The following is a 26835-nucleotide window of genomic DNA, read 5'->3' on the forward strand; positions in this document are numbered from 1 at the left end:
AGATTTTTTTTCCCCCAGATTTAACACTGAGGTTGTTCATTTAGTGATTTTTAAGCAGGTCATTTCAATAACTTTTTTTTTTTTTTAAGATTTACTTATTTATCCGCCCCCGCCCCCAACCTTGCAGCTTGCTTGCTGTCTGCGCTCTGTGTCCATTCACTGCATGTTCTTCTGTGTCTGTTTGTCTCCCTTTGTTGGGTCATCTTGATGCACCAGCTCTCTGCAGGCGGCACACACGCTGTCAGCTCTCTGCGAGAGCGTGCCAGCTTGCCTTTACAAGGAGGCCCTGGGATGTGAACCCGGGGCCTCCCATATGGTAGACAGGAACCCAATGGATTGAGCCACGGCCACTTCCCCATTTCAATAACTTTTAAGGAATCTAGACTATATTGAATTACATGTGATAAAAAATGGAATGATTATTAGTCTTATCTTGCTGTGAACATTTTTGCTCCCAAGCCTCGATTATGTCTTACAAGGATAGATAATATGACTTATTTAGTGATAACTAATGACATGAGCATGATCACTTTAACTTGTTTTCTGTTCTTCCAACAGATTAATATAAAACTGGAAGTTTGTATCTTGATAAAGATTTTGGCAATTGAATGTAATGGCAACAGAATTTATAAAGAGTTGCTGTAGAGGATGTTTCCATGGTGAGACAGAAAAGCGTGATTGTGAGTTTTGTTTTTGTTTGTTTTTACATCAGTAAATATTTATTTAGTGCCTCAATTGTAGCATTTTGTAATATAAAGAAAAATTAGACATTTCCAACTGTAAGGGATTTATGAAATTCTGGGGGAGGCAGACATATAAATTTAATAGCATGGTAGATATGTATTCCAGTAACTCTAAGTACCCAGGAGCTTAGGGAAGAGAAAGAGATGAATTCAGCCCAGAAGACACCTGGGGACATTGCCACAAAGAAGATGGCATTTGGCATGGAAGTCTGAACAGGATTTTAGCAAGCTGTCTGGGAAAAAGATAGTAAGAGTGGGTGAGAATTGGACATGAGCATGCCAGGTAGAGGAAATAGTACAAGCAGAGTACACATAGTACAGGCACAGAGAGGCATTGGATGTGTTTGAAGGACAACATACTCTGGCAAAAATTAATATTTAAATATAGACGTTTTCCAATTTATGAACAGTGCATTTAAAAATGCCCTTCATGAATGAATGACCAGTGAAGAAGAGACCCATAGGTTTCTCAAAATCCTACATTTATTGAAGACCCCTGGAGATTTCCCTTTCTTGGTCAAGGTTTTCTCATCTCTTCAGGATTGTGAAGACTGGGACTATTTTTCTCTCTTTCTCATACTTCTTAGTCTAGAGCAGTACTTTCTAGTGTATTTGAGTTTGAAGACTTCCTTTTTACATGAAAAGATTTCATAAATTCCTATACACCTTAGTAGTTGTATTTTTATTTAGTCTACAGACAGTACTAAGTATACATAAAAATTAACCCTGGATGTCTTTTACCTTCCATCCTAAATCCTGCAGCTCAGTAATCACATATGATGAGAAGATGGTAAAATAGGTTATAGAGGCTAGGACAGGGAGAATTGTTATTAGGTATATCTAGAGTCAATACACATTATATGATTCAGTGAAGATTTTTGTAGACTTGGAGACCTTTAGTTTCTTTTCACAATTGCTTTATTAAAGTATTTGACTGATGTTAAACAGTAGTATTGACAATAAATTACTTTGTTGACAACAATTTTAAAGGACTAGATTTTACTTAAAAGCATTTTGGAATTAACTACAAAATAAACTTGTTTTCTATCTATGAACTCTTTTCTGGGAATAAGATTCCTTAAAAACTGCTTTTACCATTAAGATAAGCTAATGTACCTTGGCAGTACCCTATTATTTGCTCAAATATTGGCTGGACAGAACTAATGTAGAGTCCAGAAGTAATTGATGGGAACCAAGAATAGTTTATTTTCAGGAATTTCTTCTAAAATGATCAAATAAATATCAAAGCATGATAGGTTTAGATTATTGTATATAAATCCACGTGCATATTTGTCAAGTTTTTTCTTTTTCCTTTCTTTTTTTCCCTTTCTTTGCAGTTTCCGTGGAAAGTGACTTTAAAGCAGCAGTCTCAAATAGTCAAAATACTGCTATCTGTATACCTCCATTGACTTCTGTTTCAGTAAAGCCTCAGGTTGGCTGTTCTGAGGATTATTTACTTTCTAAATTACCATCTGATGGCAAAGAAGTACCATTTGTGGTGCCCAAGTTTAAGTTATCTTATATTCAGCCCAGGACCCAAGGAACTCCTTCACATCTGGAGGAACTTGAAGGTAAATAACAAAATGGCAAGGATGAAAATCAACATGCAGCATTTAAATTATATTATTGATGTTATTTTGCTTTTATATATATTTAATATATTTTAATATAAAACTTGTATATAAAATTTTATATTTTCCTTTTTATATATTTTGTTTTTTTCTGACTAGGAACTTAATATGCAGTATTTCTTACAGGTTCCATTATGAAATCTGATCACAATAAAATTACACATTTATGAGTAGATTTGACTCTTTTTTAAAAAAGGAATAATCTAATTTTAATAGTCAAGTTATTCTTTATATATCCAGGAAGAAATAATAGAGGTATTATTCAGTAATTGATCCATAAATATAGAAAACATGTAGTTTATTATCTGCTATTTTCTAAAATTTGATGCAGTGAGAAATAAGTAACGAAGTAGTCCTTCTCTTCTTCCCTTTTCTCCTCACTACTACATTTTCTAATCACTTGAACTAAGCAGATTCATTGACTGAATTTTTATTGATCTTGCCAAGCCCAATAGACTAATGAGGATCAGAGCAAATAACATCTATTCTTGTATTTTTAATTTAAAATAATTTGTTTCAGTCTGTTGAAACACTGTGTCACAATGAAACTCAAAATTATGAAAAATTTTAAACATACAGAAGATTAAAGCAAGCTTAATGGTGAATACCTTTGTATCCACCACATCGATTCTTCCATTAACATTTTACTATACTTGCTTTTACACATATCTATAAATGTATCCATTCTTCTTTACATTAAGCATTTTCTGGGAGAATGAATTTCAGAGTAAATTGTAGACATCAGCACATTTACAGTTTTATTCTTTTGACATAAACTCTACATGTGATATAGTTTCCACATTTTCAGTGTATAATTGCTGAGTTTTGACAGATGCTTACATCAGTATGATCCAAACTCCTATCAATCTCTAGAGTATTTCTCCAAATATATTTTTTTCTGCCCCATCCTCCTCCTTTTTTCCTTCTGGAATACCAACTACACATACGTTAGATCTTTTCATATTGCCCTTGTAGGTTTCTAACACTGTTCATTTATTTTTCCAAAATTTCCCCATGTCTTTTCTTCATAGTAGACAATATTGATCTATTTTCAAATTCATGGTCTCTTTCTTTTCTCATCTCCATTCACAGTTAAGCTCATCTAGTGAAATTTTTGAGACATTTTCCCTTTATTGTGATTTCCTATGTTTTCATCAGTGTGAGCATATTTTCTTTTATGTCCTTGAGTATAATTAGAATAGATATCTTAACATTTTTATCTACTAATTCCAACATCTAGCTCATTTAGAATTAGATTCTGTGGATTGATTTTCTTTTCTCTTGAGATTTGATCATATTTTCCTGTTTCTTTGAATATGGAGTGATTTTGAATTGTATTCTGGAAATTGTGAATATTATGGTGTGGAGACTTTCGTTCTGCTACATTCCTTTGAGAAGGTCATTTTTGCTTGTTTTACCAAGTAATTAACTTGGTTGGATGCAGACTGCAAACTCTCTACCTTCAGTGTCAGCTTTTATCTCAATTTAGTGCTATTCTTGTTACCATAAACAAAAGCCTTTATAGCACTGTTTGTGTGTTAAGTTAGCACAATGATTTAAGTGTTAGTTTGTGAGTGGTATAGGTTATGGCTCTCTGGTATCATAACTCCTCTGTGATACCCATATTCCTGTTCAGTACGTTCAGATTGAACTCATTGTTATTTGAACCGGAGTAGGGATAAAACCGTGTCACCTCTCAGTTTTTGTTTATCTAAGAATTTAAACTCACCCTCATTTTTGAAGGAAAATTTTTGTCAGATAACAAGTTCTTGACTGGCAGTTCTTCTCTTTCAATACTTTAAATACGTCATAACAGTTTCTTTTCTCCTCCATAATTTCTGATGGGAGACAGGCACTTAGACTTTTTTTTTTTTTAAGATTTATTTATTTTATTTATTTCTCTCCCCTTCCTCCCTGTCCCGGTTGTCTGTTCTCTGTGTCTATTTGCTGCGTCTTCTTTGTCTGCTTCTGTTGTTGTCAGTGGCGCAAGAATCTGTGTTTCTTTTTGTTGTGTCATCTTGTGTCAGCTCTCTGTGTGGGCGGCACCATTCTTAGGCAGGCTGCACTTTCTTTCACGCTGGGCAGCTCTCCTTATGGGGTGCACTCCTTGTGCGTGGGGCTCCCCTACGCTGGGGACATCCCAGCATGGCACGGTACTCCTTGTGCGCATGAGCATTGTGCATGGGCCAGCTCCACACGGGTCAAGGAGGCCCGGGGACCTCCCGTGTGGTGGACGGATGCCCTAACCACTGGGCCAAGTCCGCTTCCCAGGCACTTAGACTTATTGAGGTTTCTTTGTATGTGATGCATTGCTTTTCTCTTGTTGCTTTCAGGATTATCCCTTTATCTCTGGTATTTTTCTTTCTGAATAGTAGGTGTCTCAGAGGAAGTCTATTCAGATTTATTCTGTTTGGGGTGCATTGTCCCTCTTGGATTTGTCATTCATAAGGATTGGTAAGTTCTTGGTTGTTATTTCCTCAAATATTCTCTCTGCACCTTCTCATTCTCTTTTTCTTCTGGGACACCAATAATGTGTATGTTTGTATGTTTCTCATTGTTGTTCAATTTCCTGCGACCTTGTTCCAGTTTCCCCATTCTTTTTTTTCCTGTTCTCCTGTCTTTTCAAGTTTAAATGCTTGGTCATCAAATTCACTAATTCTGTCTTCCATTAATTCAAATCTGCTGTTATATGCCTCTAATGTATATTTAATTTCATCCATTATTTATTTCTTTCCCATAAGCTCTGTTACTTTTCTTTGCAGGTTTTCAAATTGTTCTTCATGCTTACCCATTGCCTTCTTAATAGCCTTTATCTCTTTAGTCATATTTTCTTTCAACTTTTTGAATTGGAGATTTGTGTGATTCTCATTGATTAGCTGGCTTAAATCCTTTGACTCTTCAGGATATTTGGTTTGTGTCTTTGGCTATGCCATCTCTTACTATTTCTTAGTATGGCTTATAATTTTTTACTGATGTCTAGGTATCTGAATATGTTGATGAATTTACTCTGATGATCTGTTTCTCTCTCTTGCCTAGTGGTTTTGTTTCATGACTTTCTTTGATTTTGGTTCCACTTATTCTAAGTCTTTAAAATTGCTCAACTTAAGTTGTCAAAATAGGGCTGGGTACTCACTAATGTATCTCAGTTTTATTCCAAGGGTCTGAAACAGTAGGCATATAAAAGCATTTTTTTCTCCGTTCAGTTTCCCTTCCAGTCAGCAATGGTGATTGTTGGCAAGTCTTTCTACAGATGTGTTTCTTCAACCTCCACTCCTGTAATTCTGGTCTGGCCAAAGCTGAAATTCAAAGAGAGCTCTCCTGGCCAAATTTACTAAAGAAAATCACTGCCCTCTGCTGCACACTCTTCTTTCCAGGGAGGAAGACATCATTCCCCTCAGTTGGCTGCAGTGAGCCACAGGTTTTATCCAGACTCTTTACCTTTGAGTGTTGGAATTGGTTGCCTTTCTCCACTGCAGGGGTTAGTAACTAAGGTCTTCATTTCTGCTTCTTCGTTTCTCTGTCCCTTGTCCTCCTGGAGGATGTACAGCACTCTCCTGATTTGCAGATCCCCAAAGCAGCTCCCTCGGACAGATTTTTCCATTCCTTTGTTGTTTTTGTGAGAGAATTGAACCCTGCCATCCTACGTAAATGTCTACTACCTTTTATTGTTAAAAAAACCCATCTTTTTCCCACTGCTCTGCAGTGCCACCTTTGTTGTAATTCAAGTGTCTGTGATTGTCTGATTCTTTTTCAGGATTTTCTATTGTGTTTCACTTGTGTATTTTTCTATCATTGTGCCAGTATCCTATGGCTCTATAGTAAGTCTTAATACCTAGTAGAGCAACATTTTTAAAGATTACGTTTTTGGTTGTTTTTTGTCTTCTTTATTTTCATATAAATATTTTCTATGCATCTTTTTATTTGATTTCTAACTTAATTGTATTATTGTCATAGAGCATAGTTTGTATGATTTCAGTAATTTTGAATTTATTATGACTGGCACTGTGTAGTTCAGCATGCAGTTTTTATAAATGTATTTTTTTTAAAGAATGATCTTCAAGGAAAATAAGATCTTTTTATTTAGAAGATGTTCTTTATGTAAGTAGGAAAACAAAAAGAAACTTAGATCAGAAGATATAGAGCATATTCCTTTGCCAAAAATTTACCAGACTGTCTTGAGAGTAGCTTTCGTGGTTAATCCCTGCTATGATACTTGGCACAGTTAGAGCTCAGTAAATACATGTTGATTTTTTAGATATCATTGTCATGTGATTTAGTATTATTTGAGATCAATTTTTTTTTTCATTTGATCTGGGAATAGCAGCTATTGATTAATATGCCCAAGAAAAGGATGTTGTTAAACTTTAGAAACATTTACTTTTCAGGATCTGCTAGAGCATCTTTTGGGGATCGAAAAATTGAACTTTCCTGTTCATCTCAGCATGGACCCAGCTATGACGTATATAACCCATTCTATATGTATCAGCACATTTCACCTGATTTGAATCGGCGCTTTCCTCCTCATTCAGAAGCGATGAGACTGTATGGATCAGGTATGAAATTTTTTTGTGTGCTTTTCCTCCTTGTGTTTCTCTTTAGCAAACATGGAAATAAAAAATATAGAGTCTGGAAGAAGTGATCCTTATTGTTAGGAACAGCTTAAGATAAGAGAAAAGCAAACTTTGAGAAATGAAGTGATTAATATGACTTCTCTGTGATATTATATCTAATATAAAACTTGAAAGATTAATAATATTTGTGGTGGAAGGTGCTGATTCCATTTTATTTTTCCTTTTTGGAAGATTTTTTTTCTGATAATTTTATATATCTTGTCATGCTATCTATCCATTTATAAATTCAACAGCAGATATTTACTAGCTTTTTTTTTGTATTCAATTCAATGAAAATAAATAATTTAGAAATCTATGATGTGATAGGAATGTAAGCAAAGAAAATAGAAATGGTTATAGTTTTTAAAAAATTTTCAGTTTTTGAGTTTCATAGTTGAGACTTTATCAGTTGTGATTTATGTTGTATGTAACTGATTTGTTTGTGATATGTATAGCTGTCTCAACCACCAAATTCAGGGTGTGCTATATTTATGATTATATTTATATCTATATTTATAATTTATGTTCATATTTATATTGATATTTACTTTCTCATTTACATATATATTTATTTATGAGTGTCGAGTTCAGCTCTTGCTAGGATGGATAACTATTAATATATAGAACTTAAAATTTAAAAGAGAAACTAGAAATATAGGAATACATGGATTTCAGTATTGATTTATGTAATAAGTGCTCATTAAATAGTAACTGAATTGCATTTAGCACAGAATAGTTGCATCCTTTTAGATTATTAATTCTGGGGTAAAGAACTGGGGAAGCAAAAAAATAAACTTACGCTGCTTGATATTTAATGCATTTGTGAAAATATGTTGTTTGTGTTGGTTTCTGTTTTAAACAAAAGTAAAATAATTGAAAAATATTAAGGAACTTCATCAGAATACTATCTCCTAAGTAGATTTGTATTTAATAGTCATTGTATATATCTATAGAGATTTAGCTCATGGTAATTAAGTAGAATTCCAGTGTTTCTTCTTCTTTACTGTAAAAATTAGTAATTTTCTCATGTCCCTTTATAGTTTGTGACTTAAGGACCAACAAACTTCCAAGTTCCCCTGGGCTAAGCAAATCAATGTTTGATCTTACAAGTTCATCTCAGCGATTCATCCAGGTAAATTGTTTACTTAAACTTAATTGTATATAATAATTTATTGTTAAGCTAAGAATTTATAGATGTGTGAATTACATTAGAAACCACATATTGACTGTATTTTGTGTATATATATATATATATGTCTTCTAATATCTAAAGAATAAACACTTGCCATTCTCCATGAACTTTATTTAGAAATCTTTCAGTACTTTTTATTAATATTCTAATAAATTTTACATCTCTCATTTGGTGTGTACTCAGGGAAGGCTAAGGCATTTGGAATTTGAAATGATATAAATAAAAGTGCTGTCGTTTTAAGTTTCCTTATTAAACATAACTATCTAGTTATTTAAAATTTTGTATTTACATTGAGATATAAGGACTTTAGTTACTAATATTAACACAGTATCTCTCTCTTTTTGAAATAGAGTTGAATTTTTTGATAATTAAAATTTTTTTTTTCAAGTAATCTGTGATAATTATTGAAAAATTAGAAAATGGAGATAATGGAAAAAAAAATACCCAACAAATCACTTATATTCCTGTAACTAAGAGAGAAAGCATTTTAATGTAGTTACTTGTGGATTTTTTCAGTGTGAATACATATGTTTTATAAAAATGGAGATATATTCAAAATAAGGAAATTATTCTTAATTTTTTGACAGGACTTAAGTCTTTAGAGCACCATTTCTTTTAGATGTATCAAAATCATTTAGAGAGCTTTTTGAAATACAGAATTGTCAGGCTTCACCCTCTGAGTTTCTTGTTTAGTAGCTCTGTGGTGGCTTATAGTGTTTGCATTTCTCACAAGATCCCACGTAATCCTGAAGCCACTGACCCAGTGATACTACATTTTGAGAACTTCTACTTTTCAGGTTTTTAGGTAATGGAACAATTCCAAATTATTCTGCTTTTCATTAATATTTCTAAGTATGAAATTAAATAGTAACCTTTTCCCCCTTATTACAAAACAAAACCAAACTTAGCAAAGGTTTTCTCATATACTATCTAGTAAAATATTTCAGAGTCCCCTCATAACACACAAAAACACAGTGCTTCCCCCCCCCCCTTTTTTTTTCCCCATTACTATTTAAAAATGGGAAATTCTGACTGGTGTACTGTCAAAGTTGTTAGCATGCAGTTTTATATTAGAGTGGTTATTGGGCATAGGAATCCTTAAAGTCTGATATGTAATCTCTGACTAAAGGAGAATTTTATTTGTAGAGACATGATTCATTGTCCAGTGTGCCCAGTAGTTCTTCTTCGAGGAAGAATTCTCAGGGGAGTAACAGAAGTTTGGGTAAGAAGTAAAGTATTCTATTTTCATGATCTTCTGGGAATTATTTCTACCCAATAGTAATTTAAAAGTTTATATGATAAGGTAAAAAAATCTCTAGAGGATTGTTTATATATTGGGAACATTATCAGCGTTTGAATATTCATATTATAAGATGTCCATTTTTCAGTGTTCAGACATGACTGCATCTTTAAAAAAAAGTGAAGCAGTTAAATACTTTTTGTTTGTTTTAAAGTATATTCTTGAAGGAACTTTCAAAAGCTTACAATGTTTGGCCTTATTCATGTTATTTGGAAAGGCTTTTTTTAGTTTAACTTAAATTGTTCATACTGCAATTAAAGCCAAAAGAGTTAAAATTTTAAGCTTTATGCTTTTTTATCTTCCCCTGGCACTTCAATAAAAACATGGTAACTTAAAATTGGGTTAGAAGAATTACATTTCAGACATATTTGTCCTTTTGTGATTCAGATACAATTACTCTATCAGGAGATGAAAGAGATTTTGGGAAATTGGATGTGAAATTGTTCTATAATTCTTCAGTAGAGCAGATCTGGATCACAGTTTTACAGGTAAATTCATATAGTTACTACCAATTAAAAAAAATTTGTGTAAGATTGAATATTTAGACATTATGAGTTATCTACCGTTGCCCTACTCTGAAATTTAGAGTTCTATTGCATTTTACAGAAAATAGTATTTAATAAAGCATCTAAAGAAAATAAATCTGTAGGTATGATAGAAATATGTGTTTTACTTCAAGAAGAAAATTGATATTTTATATCAAATTATTTTGGTGTGGATGAGACAAGAGGTCTCGGTAGACTTAAGTTTACTGTTTTATCTACGTGAACTCAAGAAATATATGAAGTATTTGTCAGAGGTCATTCTAAAATTTTAACTGTGTTTTTAATTTTTTTAGTGCAGAGATTTAAGTTGGCCCTCAAGTTATGGAGATGCTCCTACTATTTCTATAAAAGGAATATTAACTTTGCCTAAACCAGTGCATTTCAAGTCTTCAGTCAAAAAAGGCTACAATGTAAGTGGCTGATGTTATATGGATTTCTTTTTCTGTTTTCTTCATACTTTTTAAATCTTTATATATGGAAAATAACTGGAATAAGAAGGTGTTTTATTTTTGGGAAACTTTAAATTATGTAACCAATGCTTTTTAAAGATAATTTTGAGTCTCACGTGTATTTGATATTGCAGTGTCCAATATTAAGATGCATTTAAAAGAAAATCTTAATCACTGAAAAATATAAAAGACAAAAAAAAATATAGAAGATAATGTCTAAAAAAACTATTTTTTTGTTTGCAAAGAAAATAAATGTCTGTATTTTCAATCCTCCCTGCCCCACCCTTGTTTTGACTTTGCAGAGTAACCTCATGATGGCAATTAATTTCTTTTAAATACTTCCATTTGTTGTAACTGGAATATTTATGATCCTGAGTTTGGTTTTATAGATTCCAGCTTTTGTATTAATTTAAATATGTGTTCATGTTTTCCTTCTGATAAGGGTTTGAAACGTTAGTGTTTTTCTATGCAAATGCATGTCTTTTCTATGCATGTCTTCTACATGAACATATTGTTTAAAATAGTGTGATTCAAATGACTAATAAACATGAAACAAATTCTCACTAGTAATCATAGAAACGCAATTTAAAAAATTTTTATTTTTATTTTTTAAGAAGCTTTAGATTACATAAATGTTACATCAGAAATATAGAGATTCCCATAAACCCCCCACACACATACACTTATTACAATTGATGAACACATACTGAAAGCATTGCTACCAAGCATGTCTATTTTATGTTATTATTTTATACTGTGTGCTGCACAATTTTCTAGGATTTGACAAAATGTATAATGGCTTGCATCCGTCATATCAATATCATGCAGAACGATTCCAGTGTTCCCAAAATGCCCCATGTTAACACCTACTGTTCCCTTTCCCTCCCCTCAGAATCTCTGGTGGCCACTGCCTTTATATCAATGTTACAAATTCTTCCATTGCTTGAATAATAATAAATCTACTTTAGTTCATAGTTGCATTCCTCCCTTATGTGTGTTCATTCCTCAGTGTTGAGGATTTTGGGATGGTGATGCCTACTGTTTCTGATTGAGAGGGGGCTTAGATCCCATGGGGCAGATGGATGGAACTTGTTGCTTGCTGTTGTAGATACTTTATTTTTGTGATGATGTTGTCCATCATCATCCTTTTGTTAGTTGTCCTGGGCAAGTCCAATGAACTGGAGTGTAGGTGTTGCAACTGTGCTGCAAGTCAGGATTCAACCGTCATATGAAAGGCAGTGTCCAGGATGAATTCTGGAAAAATAAGTCATGGTCATTCTCATTTTCATTTATATTTAAAAATACTTTTTGTTGTAAAAGATTAAATCTACCCTTCCTAGATTATAAAATAATTTATATTTTTTTGTTTTTTAATTGATATATATTAATAAAGCATAAAATTCATCCAAAGTATACAATTAGTGGTATTTGATATAATCACATAGTTGTACATTCATCACTTCAATCATCATTAGAGTGTTTTCTTTATTTCAATAATGATATAATACTGAAGAAAAACAGACAAACAAGAAAATTCTTTACCTCTCAATCTCTCTTATGTTTCCCCTGCTGTACATATCTGCTATTTCTGGCTATTCTTGCACAATTATTTATTTATTAGCAGTTTTATTGAGATATATTCACATACCATATGATCCATCCAAAGTGTATAATCAGTGGCTTTTAGTGTAATAACAATGTTGTGCATTTGTCACCACGAAAAATTTTAGAACAATTTCTTTACTCCAAAAAATATTTATTTTACATTAGCATATCAGCTTTTTCCCCAATCTTTTTGTTTATGTATTTTTTGTTTTCTTGTCTTTTTTTTTTTCAGACTATTGAGTTTATGGAGACTTTTGTATTTGCTATTAAACTCCAAAGTCTACAAACTGTGAGGCTTGTATTTAAGATTCAAACCCAGACTCCCAAAAAGAAAACCATAGGAGAATGCTCGCTATCACTCAGAACTCTTAGTACACAGGAAATGGATTACTCTTTGGATATAATACCACCTTCAAAAATTTCTGTAAGTGATAGTAGCATATAATGTAAAAGTATTTCAAACTTTTGAATTACAAAATGGAGGAGTAAGTATTCTACCGTTGTACATTTAGTGGATGTACTTCATCTGTCTGTTGGAGGATAACTTGTACACCATAAAATATTAGAGGATCATTAAGGCTGTTAAGAAGCCTTTTTTATTATTTTTATTTTTATAGTGATATTAATAGTCGTTTAATAAAAATGAGTAAAATGTTAACAATACTTTCTCTTTGTTCATGGGAAAATAACCTGAAGTATATCCTCCTAGCACATTTCCTTATTATGTTTTTGTTTTTTTTTTTAAAGATTTATTTAACCCCCCCCCCCCCCCCCCCCCCCGTTGTCTGTTCTCTGTGTTTATTTGCTGCGTCTTGTTTCTTTCTCTGCTTTTGTTGTCGTCAGCAGCATGGGAAGTGTGGGCGGCGCCATTCTTGGGCAGGCTGCACTTTCTTTCGTGCTGCGTGGCTCTCCTTACTGGGCGCACTCCTTGCGCGCATCAGCACTGCACATGGGCCAGCTCCACACGGGTCAAGGAGGCCTGGGGTTTGAACCACGGACCTCCCATGTGGTAGACGGAGGCCCTAACCACTGGGCCAAGTCCGTTTCCCTATTATGTTTCATACTTAAGGAGAAAATAGATCTGAAGTGTGAATAATTTAAATTATTAAATAACTTTTAAAAGTTTTTTAGTAGCTGATAACTTAGGAAAAAAAAAAAAGAATCATAAACATCAAACTTGATCAGAGATTGCTCTGAAAAAGATTAAGAAAATTGTTATAATTATGAGTAAGCTATATATTTTCCCATAAATTGGGTAGAATGGAAGTTCTTATAGGTGATTTTTGTATGTGTGTAAAACCTTTTTTTTTTTAAAGATTTATTTTTTATTTCTTTGCCCTCCCTCCCCCAGTTGTCTGCTCTCTGTGTCCATTCACTGTGTGTTCTTCTGTGACTGCTTCTATCCTTAGCAGCAGCACCAGGACTCCCCTACATGGGGGACACCCCTGCGTGGCACAGCACTCCTTGCGCACATCAGCGCTGTGCATGGGCCAGCTCCACATGGGTCAAGGAGGTCTGAACCACGGACCTCCCATGTGGTAGGCAGATGCCCTGTCCATTGGGCCAAGTTCACTCTCCTGTATGTAAAACCTTGATTGTCTATAATGCTGATTGATTTTTGAGATCTATTAACTACCCAACTGAACACTGTCTTTAAATTATTTAGAAATCCCTAAAAATTTAATTATATTGTCTCCATGCCATGATAACAGTTATAAAAATCAGTCAAAGCAAATTTAAGGCCAAATTTGTAAGAGATTTAAAATTTATATAGGGTTTATATTTTACCTACTTCCAAAAATATTAAGGTAAATTTTAGTGGTTTTTAGCCCTAACTACAAGTCCTTGGAATTATTTTGGGAGCTTTAAAAAATGCCCATATCTAATTAATTAAATCAGAATTTCTTGTGGTGGTATAGAAGCATTTGTAGTTTTCAGTGGCTCCCAGGTGATTCTAATGTGGAGCCTAGGTTGATAAGAGAAATTAAGGATTACAAAAAAATAAGTACAAAAGGATTACTATAATTGATCAAGAAGAGTTGAAATTTCTTTACAGTTACTTTTGTGTTTTATTCTCTATCTTATCCTCCAATGTGTTTTCTCTATAGCGTTTATTACAACTTATAATCATTTTAGGTTACTTGCTTTAAAAAAGCTAGGCTTGACCTGTTCATCTGTTTTCTTCCTATTTTATTGAGCTCTTAGTAAGTATTTGGCATACTCTTGGCACTGAATATTTGTATGTATGTAAGTAGATATGAAAGAATAAAATGTGAATGAGAATATGCCAAACAAGATTTTGTTTTTTTCCATTAAAAGACAGTAGATTTGTTCTATAAATGACTGGAGTTTGCCAGTTGCATCTTTGAAAGCTAGTTTAGTAGACAATAATCTACAGCCGTATATTATATAAAGCACAAATCTACTATTCAAATGTACAATTCATACATTAAAACTTTAAAGATGAGAATACAGAAGATAACTCGGCAAAGGTATTTTCTGGGCAATTGAGACATTATAATTTTATCTGTCTTGGAGAAATCTGAGTGAACAATTATGGCTAGGTTTCTACTAAATTATATGCCATATATTAGAGGTCTTATAAACATCTGTGTATCTCTTTTATGCCAGAAAAAACGGGATATATATGAATGCAGGGATAAAAAGATTGATGTCCTGAAAGAAGAGTATCTGGGTTATATTGGGCCACTGAATTTATATACTGAGTGTAAATGTTTCATCTTATTGGCTAATACAAGAATATTATGCTTTGTTTCATGAGTTTACGAGGAAAATTAATATTCTGATTGTGGCATTAAAGAGTCAGTCCATCCACAATGAAAACTATTTCACCATGAAACAGCATGAGAACTTTTGTCCACAATTAATATTTTTCTCAGTAAAGATTTTTTTAACCTTAACAAATAGTAATGTTAAGTATTTTCTTGACAGCTCTCATTTTTGTGTTGATTAATATGGGAGAGACAAGGTTAGCATGAAGAAATAACTATCATTTATAGAGACTTACCATATGATTGACACTGTGCTAGATGATGTAATATTCATACCAAACTTAGCAGTTTGCTGCTGTTGTGGATATGAAGACATTGAAGCATTTGACTGAGTTCACACAGGTATTAGTTGGGCAGCCAGGATTTCAACATTTGCATTCTGATTCCATGAAGATACTCTCAAATATCACCAGTTCATGGTTTTCCTACTTATGCATGACATTTCACTTTCAGCAACTCTAGGAAGGATAATAAAGCTTTTTTTCTTTTTCTTTTGTTTTAAAAATAATACATTATTCAGGAGCAGAGGTCATGTCTTAAATCTTCCATAGTTTTGTGCTCATTAGATGTGCTTATTGATTAATTGCAATGTTAATTTTTTATTACAAGATTGAAAACTACTTCCAATAGTTACTTATAATCTAAATTAATGTCCTGTTACATTTTCTGATTAAAATTAAAGAAGCAGGTTTATGTATTTATTAGAATTCAGCATGCATCGCTAACATAGGCAAATTTTATCATCATTTTAGATTTTCTCAAGAGGAAGTCTAAACATTGAGTTTATACTCCCCGCCCTTTTTAAAAATATATGTATACTTAAAAATTGTTTTAAAAGATACTTAGATTATATAAATGTTACATAAAAAATATAGGGGATTTCCATATACCCCACCCACATTTTCCTATTAGCAGCATCCTTCATTAGTGTGGTACATTTGTTAAAATTGATGAACACATTTTGGAGCATTGCACTAAGTATAAATAACAGTTTGCATTGTGATTTATGCTCTCTCTTGCACAATTTTGTAAGTTATGACAAGATATATAATGGCCTGTATCTGTCATTGCAGTGTCATTCAGGACAATTCCCAAGTCCTGAAAATGACCCCATATTGTACCTATTTTTCTCTGTCCCTCCTCTCAGAACCTCCAGTGACCACTGCCTCCACATTAGTGATAAAAGTTCTTCCATTGCTAGAAACACAATAAGTCTATAGTAGAATAACAGTAAGTCTACTCTAGTCCATCATTCATTCCCTGATCCTGAGGCTTCTGGAATGGTGATGCCCACTTCACCTCAAATTGAGAAGGGGCTTAGATCCCATGAGGCAGATGGATGGTATTATCTTGCTGGCAGTTGCAGACTCTGTCTGTTCCTTGGGGTGGCTGTTGTCCAGGGTGAGTCCAATGAACTGGAGAGTTGGTGTTGCAACTCTGTTGAGATTCAGGGCCCAACTGGCACATGGAAAGCCCAAAGATTTAAGTCTCTTGGACATACACCTATCAGCTCTAGTACTAAGTGTAGGTTCAAATAGAATGGGAAGAAGAGCCATGTGTAGGGAAATCACAACTGAGTCCAACTCTGTCACCCTGGGGAGCATAAATTCCAAAGTAGGGCCCAACAGCACAGCACCAAACTCCTGAGCTATTGCTCTTGACTATAGTGTCTGGATGCCTTCAGAACCCTCAGGAGCCCTGCTATTTGAGGCAATATTTACGTGGCAGTTAATGAGATCCAGCTGAGATGTGCATAAGTGTATTCTCTGAAATGACCTCCCGACTCACTTTGAGTTTATATTTTAAGTGATTTACTTTTCACTGTTATCTCCTTATTTCTTATGGCATGACCAATTTTAAAACACAGAAGCATGTTTTAAGAATACGTCCAAGCTTCAGTCAGCACCATGTACATAGAAAGGTTTCTTTTTCTAATGAGCCATAACCAGTTATTGGGGAATAATGGATGAGCATAAAATGAAAGAGTATTCAGCCATTCTGTAATTTTATTGGAATCAGTACTATCAACAACTTTTGAAAAGGTCTGTGCTGAGCCTTGGTGAGATCTGTCAACATTATGTACTAGCTTTATTCTCTTTCTTATTCTTTGCAACAAGTGAACAATATATTATGTTCGAACAACTTAATTTTTCTCTTTTATGTTTCCCATCAAGAATCTTGGAATACATAATGTAGGCTCTTTTGTGTTGCATTTTAGAAATAAATTACCAAGTTTGTTCTGCTGTTTGCTAGCAGTACTGAAGGATACATTTTAATTTTCCCTGCATTTCCAAGTCTCCTAAATTTTGCTCTTTCCTCAGCTTTGCTTTGACCTTTTTCCTAATATTATTTACTGCCTCACTACTTTGTCTAGCTTCCTTCTTGTCAACTTTCCTTCTTTGTTTTGCTTCCATTGAACATAGTAATTTAACTCTTAAGGCTCAGATATGTTCATTGTAGTAATCTGTTTTCTGATTTTGTATCACCTACTCTGATTTGTATAATTAGAAAAAAAATTGGTGATCCTCATATATAACATTTTTAATAATTATATTTCACATATTCTTAAAAATAATTCAAATGACTATGCTTAAGTCTTATGAAAGTATGCCCCTTTTGTGTTCATCACAGTAACATTTCTCCAGTAATGCTTCTTTGGAATTTAATTTGTTTTTAATTTGAATTGCCTTTGTTCTCACTGATGTTGAAGGTTCAGAGTGTAGGTGTAAATTGTGTTGACAGAATCCCTGACGGTGCGTACCTTTTATTTGCAGAATTCTTTTAACCTTCTTTTGTAACTGTGGCTATGAGTAGTGCTTTCAAAATTTCTAGCCTTAGTTCTATATCACTGAATTTTTGAAATAGCCCGAAACTTTATTTGTAAATACCAACTGATGTATATTTTTTTGATATTCAGGTTTGCCATGCAGAACTTGAACTGGGGACTTGTTTTCAAGCAGTAAATAGCAGGATTCAGTTACAAATTCTTGAGGCACAATACCTTCCAAGCTCATCAACACCTCTGACTCTGAGTATGTATATTAGTGGTTAAAAATGGAATCTTCAAAAAGTACAAGTAAAAGAGTGTTATTTCCTACAATGGAGACTAAAAGCTTAGTCACTTTTATTATTAAGATTGTCCTTTTAACTTAAAATTACTTTATTGGGGAGTTTAGGGAAGATGGCATTTGAGTAGGCAGGGAGGGCTCAACTCTCTCACAAAAACAATGGAAAGGGGCCAAGAGCTTTCTGAGGGACTTGCTTTGGGGGTCAGCAGATCAGGACAGTGCTACATAACTCCCAAGAGGAGCAGAGAGAATAAGACCCCAAAACCACAAACTTGAGTCACTAAACCCCGTGGCGGCCAGGAAGAGTCCCCCTCCTCCACCCTCAAGACATTAAGTTGGGATAAAAACCTCTGGCTCATTGCAACCGACTGAGAGGGGAAAAGCCATCTTCCTCCCTGTCAGCTATTACAAGAAAAAAGGAGGCGGTTTGGAGGTCTTCTCTTCAGTGAATTTGTCCAGCAGAGCCCACTTTGACTTTTGGCTCTGGCAAGACCAAAAACACAGGAAAGTAGAGAATGAAAGGAACACCCCTGGGAAAGGGTGTGCCAACAAGCACCATCTGCTGACTGGTCTGGAACCTGTACAGAGAAAACCTGCTTTTAGGTCTCTCTTAACCCAAACTCCTGGGAAAAATCTGCACCCCTTAGTCGGGCCCTGGCCCAATTTTGATAACGTAAGCAGGGCAATTTTAAAGACTTAAAATAAGTTGAACCAAAAATCAAGAAAAGCTGAGAAAAAACAACAACAACCCAGTAGGCTAGAGAGAAATTAATCATCAGAGTGAATTCACCACTGTATTCAACACTTGCTAGATATCAGCAAAAAATTACAAACCACACTAGAAAACAGGAAAGAATAACCCAGCCAAAGGAACAAACCAGATATTCTGACAAGGTACAATATTTAAGACAATCAATGATAATCACACAAATCAATTCAACTGAACGAAAATATGACTGAAGAGATGAAGGATATTAAGAAGACCCTAGGTGAGCATGAAGAACAATTTGAAAGTCTGCAAAGAAAAGTAACAGAGCTTATGGGAATGAAAGACACAATGGATGAGATTAAAAATACATTAAATGGAAGAACTTTTATCATTGATGCAGAAGCAGTGGCCACTGGAGGTTCTGAGGGAAGGGAGAGGGAGAAACAGGTGTAATATGGGGCATTTTCCAGACATTTGAATTGTCCTGCATGATGTTGCAATGATGGATACAGGCCATTATATATTTGTCATAACTTACAAAATTGTACAAGACACAGTGTAAACTCTAATGTAAACTATAATCCATGCTTAGTGGCAATGCTCTAATATGTGTTCATCAATTTTAACAAATGTCCCACACTAATGAAGGAGGTTGTTTATGTGGGAAAGTGTGGGAGGGGTAGGGAGTGACATATGGGAATTCCCTATATTTTTAATGTAACAGTCATGTAATCTAAAGTATTTTTAAAATGAAAATAAAAAGTAAAAAAAATAACGTTAGAGACACATAACAGCACATTTGATTTGTTTGAAGACAAAATTAGTGATCTCAAAAACAGAACATCTGAACTGGAAAAGACGGGAACAAAAAGAGAAGAGAATGGAAAAAATGGAACAGGGTCTCAAGGAACTGAAAAGCAACATGAAATGTACAAACATACATATTATCAGTGTACCAAAAGGAGAAGAGAATGGAAAAGGGGAAAAAGAATATTTGAGGAAATAATGACTGAAAACTTCCCAACCCTTATGAAAGACATAAATAACAACATGCAAGAAGGACAGCACACCCCAAATAGAATAAGTCTGAGTAGATCTCCCCCAAGACACCTACTATTCAGAATGACAAATATCATAGATAAAGAGAGGATTCTGAAAGCAGTAAGAGAAAAGTAAAGCATCACATACAAGGGAACCTCAATAAGATTAAGTGCCGATTTCTCATCAGAAACCATGGAGAAAGTGGTATGATATACTTAAGGTACTGAAAGAGAAAAACTACCAACCAAGAATCTATATCTAGCAAGGCTGTCCTTTAAATATGAGCGTGATGGGGAGTGGATGTGCTTCAAGTGGTTGAGCGCCTGCTTCCTATATATAGGGTCCCATGTTCTATTCCCAGCGTCTCCTCAAACAACAACAACAAGAAAAACTCAGACTCATTGGGGAGCAGATGTGGCTCAGTGGTTGAGTGTCTGCTTCCCATATACAAGGTCCTGGGTTCATTTCCCTTTATCTCTTGAAAAAATTTAAAAATTAAAAAAAATTTCTTAAAAATAATGAGAGCGAGTTGAAAGTCCTTAATGACAAATAAAAACTAAGAGAGTATGTTACCAAAGGACCGGAATTACAAATCATACTAAAGGGAGTTCTGCAGCCTGAAAGGAAAAACGGGTAGGGGACTTGGAGAAGAGTGTGGAAATGAAGATTATTAGAAAGGGTAAATTAAAAGCTAAAAAGACAGACAACAGTAAGATATGGTAACAGAAAGCCAAAGGACAAAATAGATGAAGTAAGTAATGCCTTTACAGGAATAACACTGAATGCTAATAGATTGTCTCCCCAATCAAAAGACATGGACTGATAGAACGAAAAACATATGAACTGTGTATATGCTATCTACAAGAGATGCACTTAAGATGTAAGGACACAACCAGGTTGAAAATGAAAGGTTGGAAAAAGACATTCCACACAAATAGTAACCAAAAAAGAGCTGGAGTAGTGACATTAATATCAGACAAACAGATTTTAAATGAAAATTGTTATAAAATATGAAGGTTATTATAAATGAAAGGGGCAGTTCACCAAGAAGAAATAACTATAATATTTATCTAAGTAGCCTGGATGCCCCAAGGTACATGAGGCATATAATGGCAAGACTGAAGGGAGAAATAGATATCTCTACAATAATAATCAGAGACTTCAACACACTATTCTAAGTTTTGGGTAGAACACCTGGACCGAGCATAAAGAAGCAGAGAGCTTGAATAATAAGATATATGAATTAGACCTAACAGAGATCCATAGATCATTGCATCCCCAAACAGCAGGATATATATTCTTTTCAGGCACTCACAGATCCTTCTCCAGGATAGGCCATATGTTGGGTTACAGGTCAAGTCTTAATAAATTAAAAAATACTGAAATTATATCAGACACTCTCTTTGATCATAATGGAATAAAGCTGGAAATTAATAATGGAAAAAGAGAAAAGTCATAAATATATTGAGATTAAACTGCATACTCTTAAATAATCAGTGGTCAAAGAAGAAATTGCAAGAGAATTCAGCAAAAATCTGAGATGAATGAAAATGAGAACACAATGTATCAAAACCAATGGGATGCTGCAAAGGCAGTGCTGAGAAGGGAAATGTATAGTCCTCAATGCTTACATTTAAAAAAGAGAAGGAGCTAAAATGGAAGATCTAACTGCATGCCTGGAGGTACTAGAAAAAGAACAGCAAACTAATCCCAAACCAAGCCAAAGGAGGGAAAGAGTAATGCTCAGCGCAGAAATAAATACAGAACAACAGAGAATCAACAAAATAAAAAATTTGTTCTTTGAGAAGACCAACAAAATCAACAAACCCTTAGCTAGACTGACCAAAAAAAAAAAAAAGAAACAAATTTTGTAATAAAACCAGAAATGAAAGGAGGACATTTCTGTCCTGACTGACTCCACAGAAATAAGATCATAAGAGGATGCTATAAACAGCTGTATGCCAAAAAACTAGACAATGTAGATGAGATGGACACATTCCTAGACACATGAACCACCTACATTGATTCTAGAAGAAATATGAGACCTCAACAAACCAATCAAAAGTAAAAAGATTGAAACAGTTATTAAAATCTCTTAAAGATGAAAAGTCCAGGATCAGATGGCTTCACAGGTGAATTCTACCAGTCTTTCAAAGATGATCTAATACCAATCTTGCTCAGGCTCTTCCAAAAAATTGAACAGGAAAGAACACTACCAAACTCAATCTATAAAGTCAACATCACCCTAATATCAAAACCAGATAAAGATACTACAGAAAAAGAAAATTACAGATTAATATCTCTAATGACTATAGATGCAGAAATCCTCAACAAAATACTTGCAAACCAAATGTAAAAGAAATTAAAAGAATTATAAACCACTATCAAGTGGGTTTTATCCCAGGTATACAAGGGTGGTTCAATACAAGTAAATCAATTAGTGTAATGAACCACTTTCACAAACTGAAGAAGAAAAATCACATGATCATCTTGATTGATGCAGAAAGGCATTTGACAAAATGCATCACCCTTTCCTGATTTAAAAAAAAACTCCAAAAGGTAGGAATAGAAGGAAGCTTTCTCAATATGATTAAGTACATATATGAAAAACCTATAGCTAGCATTGTACTCAATGATGAAACACTGAAAGCTTTCCTGTTGAGATCAGAAACAAGACCAGGATGCCCACTGTCACCACTGTTATTCAATATTGTGTTACAAGTTCTAGCTAGAACAATTAGTCTAGATAAAGAAATAAAAGACACCTAAAAAGGAAAGGCAGAAGCAAAACTTTCCCTTTTCAATATTTATGTGATCCTATATCTAGAACATGCTGAAAAATCCACAACAAAGCTACTAGAATTAATAGAAGAGTTCCACAAAATGGGATACAAGATTAATACACAAAATTCAATAACATTTCTATACATTACTGATGTGCAATCTGAGGAGAAAATCAGGGAAAAAAATCCATTTATAGTAGTGAACAGAGAATCAGATATTTAGGAATAAACTTCACCAAGGACATAAAGGACATATATTCAGAAAACTACAAAACATTGCTAAAAGAAACTGAAAAAGACTTAAATAAATGGAAAGACATTCTGCGTTCATGAATTGGAAGACTAAATGTCATTAAGATGTCAGTTCTACCCACTGATTTGCAGATTTTTTGGAATCCCTATAAAAATCCGAACAGCCTTTTTTTGCAGAAATGGAAAAGCTGATTATCAAAGTTATTTGGAAGGGAAAGGGACCACAAAGAGCCAAAAATGTCTTAAAAAATAAGAATGAAATTGGAGGCCTCTCACTTCCTGACTTTAAAGTGTATTACTTAGCTACAGTATAAAAACAGCATGGTACTGGCATAAAGACAGACAGATTGACCTGTGGAACGGAATTGAGAACTCAGAAATAGATCCTCACGTCTGTGGTCAAGTGATTTTTGACAGGGTTGTCAAATCCTTCCAGCTGGGCCAGACCAGTCTATTCAACAAATGGTGCTGGGAAAACTGGATATCCATATCTAAAAGAAACAGGACCTCTATCTCATACCTTATACAAAAATTAACTAAAAATGGATTAAAGATCTAAATATAGAAATGGCAACCATGAAACTCCGAGATGAAAATGGAGGAAAACATCTTCAAGATCTTGTGGTAGGTGGTAGTTTCTTAAATTTTACACCCAAAGCACAAGCAACAAAAGAAAAAATAGATAAATGGGACCTCCTGAAAATTAAATACTTTTGTACCTCAAAGGACTTTGTCAAAAGGGTGAAAAGGCAGCCAATTCAGTGCAAGAAAATATTTGGCAAACGTATCTCATAAGAGTTTTTATACTCATATAAAGAGATCCCTCATCTCAACAATTAAAAGGCAAACTGTCTGATTAACAAATGGACAAAAGACATGAAAAGGCAATTGTCCAAAGAAGAAATACAAATGGTGAAAAAACACATGTAAAAAATGTTCACAATCATTAACGATTTGGGAGATGCAAATCAAAACTCCAATGAGATATCATTTCACATCTATTAGAGTGAACACTATCAAAAGACAAGTGTTGGCGAGGATATGGATAGATAGTAATGCTTATTCACTGTTGATGTGAGTGTAGAATGGTACAGCCACTGTAGAGGACTTGTGCCAGTTCCTAAGGAGGTTGACTATAGACTTGCCGTGACACCCAGCAATATCACTACTAGGTATATTCCCAGAAGACCTGAACAGTGACACAGACATCTGCTCACTGATATTCATAGCTGCATCATTTCACGATTGTCAAAAGTTGGAAGCAACCCAGGTGTCTACCAACCAATGAATGGATAAATAAATTGTGGTGTATACACATGATGGACTATTATGCAGCAGTAAGAGGAAATGAAGTCATGAAGCATGTGACTCTATGGATGAACCTGAAGGACATGATGAGTGAAGCAAGCCAGACAAAAGGACAAATACTGTACGATTGTGCTATTATGAGCTAAATATATTGTGTAAATTCATGGAGTTAATAGTTATAATACAGTTCACCAGAAAATAGAATGAGGGTAGAGAATGGAAAGCTGAGGATAAATCTGTGCAGAGTTGGTAAAAAGGTTGTTTGTAAATCTTTAGAAATGAAATGGTGAAAACACACCATAGTGTTTGTAACTATCAGTGATATTATAAGGGTATGGCAGTGATTGAAAGGGAAATTGTAAGAACATGTATATTCCTTGAAGGCTAAAAATGTAACATGGAATTATGTAACGGTGAAACCTCATGTAAAATACAAAAATGGGTGATATTACATATATAAGATTGTTTTTACAAAATGTAAATACAAATAAATTAGATTAAAACAGAATAGCAGTTATGTACAGCAGGGGAAGCGTAAAGCAATTGAGAGGTGATGAGGTTTTCATTATTATCATTATTATTATTGGAATAATGAAAATGCTCTAAAAATGGTTGAAGTGATGAATCACAACTATGTGATTATACCGAAGACCATTCATTGCACACTTTGGATGGATTCATGCTTTATTAATATGTATCAATAAAATTTCTTTGTTAAAAAAGCTAATATTATCCAGCTTGGCAGTAAAATAACAAATCACCAGGACTACATAGGGTTAATTCTAGGAAACAAGACAACAGTAGAAATCTATAAGTACAGTTTATTACGTTAACAGCTCTCTGCCTTCATCAAAAAACTGCTAATTGGGATTAAAAATGATCTCTATATTTCAATAAAATTGTTAGGTCTCATCCTTTGTGACTTACTCCTTTCTGGGATTTCCTTTTTTTTTTTTTGGGGGGGGGTAATGGGGGTCAGGGATTGAATCTGGAACCTTGTATGTGGGAAGCCAGTACTCAACCACTGAGCCACATCAGCTCCCCTGTTTTTTTGTTGTTTGTTTGTTTTGCATGGTGTTTGTTTTTGGTTTTTTTTTTTTTTTTTTAGGAGGCACCGGGAACCAAACCCGGAACCTCCCATGTGGAAAGAAGGAGCTCAGCTGCTTGAGCTTCATCTGCTTCCCCTTCCTCATTTTGGTGTTGCTCCGGTAACCCCAGCTCCATCCTCTGAATCCTCAAGTTTGTCAGACTGCACTTTCTGCTTGAGCTATAGTTACTGTGTATCAGTTACAATGGGGAGCATGCTTAGTGAAAAGCTATATAAACCTCAGTTTTACCCAGTGTAGTTTTTACTTTTACAAATTGACTTCCCTTTAGTTTCTGATTGCTTTTGGTCTGCCTTTAATGTCTTCAACAGTTTTATCTATTTTGCTTAGAATTTATAATTGTTACCTATGGAAGGGTTAATCTAATACAAGCTATTTCACCCTTACTGGAAGCACTGCATTTCAAATTTATTTAAAGAATATACTATCTCTAATGGGCATGTTTCATTTCTGGAGAATCAAGCACAGAATTTTACCTATATAAAATTATGAGGTAAATATTACAGTTGTCTAGAGTTTGCATCCCTGTTTTGTGTAATCTTTTTCAATGTGTATTTCATTGCTGTCTGATTGTTATTTATGCCTACAGTTCCAGTATTTAATGTTATTCAGGTCAGTGGATGATTAAATTCATTTGAGGTTACTATACTTACTTGTAAAATATGGTAAAAGTTATAATGTTTACTATAGAAGAAATGTTTTCTCTTTTGGCAGTAATTCATCAGACCTTTAAAAGTGGTTTAAAAAATTTTTTAAAGTAAATATAATATGTAGATATATATTTTTATATGGCATTTAAAATAAAATTTTATATGCAAAAATTTCTTGTTTTCTAGGTTTTTTTGTGAAGGTAGCAATGTTTAGCTCAGGAGATTTGATTTATAAGAAGAAGACACGCTTACTGAAGGCCTCCAATGGAAGAGTAAAATGGGGAGAGACTATGATTTTTCCACTTATACAGAATGAAAAAGAAATTATTTTTCTCATTAAGCTTTACAGTCGAAGCTCTGTAAGAAGAAAGCACTTTGTGGGCCAGGTTAGTAGTGAGGTTTTTTTTAATGTTTTTTGTTTTTTGTTTTAAATGAGGCTACTCAGTAAAAAGAGTTTATTGAGAAACGAAAGAAAAGAGAGTACACTCCCAAGACATGGGTGTTGGCATGCTGCAGGGTGATTTGTGAAATATGGGGCCTTGGGGTAGGTGTTTTTTTTTCGTTTGTTTGTTTTTTTAAAAGATTTATTTATTTATTTCTCTCCCCTCCCACCCCACCCCGGTTGTCTGTTCTCTGTGTCTATTTCTGCGTCGTCTTTGTCCGCTTCTGTTGTCAGCGGCACGGGAATCTGTGTTTCTTTTTTTGTTGCGTCATCTTGTTGTGTCAGTTCTCTGTGTATGCGGCACCATTCCTGGGCAGGCTGCACTTTCTTTTGCACTGGGCGGCTCTCCTTATGGGGCACACTCCTTGTGCGTGGGGCTCCCCTATGCAGGGACACTCCTGCATGGCAGGGCACTCCTTGTGTGCATCAGCACTGCTCATGGGCCAGCTCCACATGGGTCCAGGAGGCCTGGGGTTTGAACCGTGGACCTCCCATGTGGTAGATGGATGCCCTAACCACTGGGCCAATTCTGCCGCCTGGGGTAAGTGTTTTTAAGTCCTTTCCTCGTGGGGATTTCAACTCTTTGCTGTCCTGATTGGTTGCCTTTCT

The 26835-nt window shown here is 34.4% G+C and overlaps 1 protein-coding gene across 2 annotated transcripts in view; it reads left to right on the plus strand.

Moving 5' to 3' along the window:
- Positions 1–26835, plus strand: part of TC2N (tandem C2 domains, nuclear) — a 58534-nt gene that overhangs the window by 22626 nt on the left and 9073 nt on the right. For both annotated transcript variants that reach the window (XM_004475399.3, XM_004475400.5), the window contains exons 2-11: positions 559–680; positions 2081–2314; positions 6760–6927; positions 8025–8116; positions 9323–9398; positions 9864–9964; positions 10315–10431; positions 12308–12499; positions 17785–17899; positions 25971–26170. In XM_004475399.3, the coding sequence (XP_004475456.1) occupies positions 614–680; positions 2081–2314; positions 6760–6927; positions 8025–8116; positions 9323–9398; positions 9864–9964; positions 10315–10431; positions 12308–12499; positions 17785–17899; positions 25971–26170 (1362 nt within the window). In that variant the 5' untranslated portion in view covers positions 559–613. The remainder of the gene's footprint in view (positions 1–558; positions 681–2080; positions 2315–6759; positions 6928–8024; positions 8117–9322; positions 9399–9863; positions 9965–10314; positions 10432–12307; positions 12500–17784; positions 17900–25970; positions 26171–26835) is intronic.

Source organism: Dasypus novemcinctus, chromosome 3 (genome assembly GCF_030445035.2).
Source record: "Dasypus novemcinctus isolate mDasNov1 chromosome 3, mDasNov1.1.hap2, whole genome shotgun sequence".
NCBI lineage: Eukaryota > Metazoa > Chordata > Mammalia > Cingulata > Dasypodidae > Dasypus > Dasypus novemcinctus.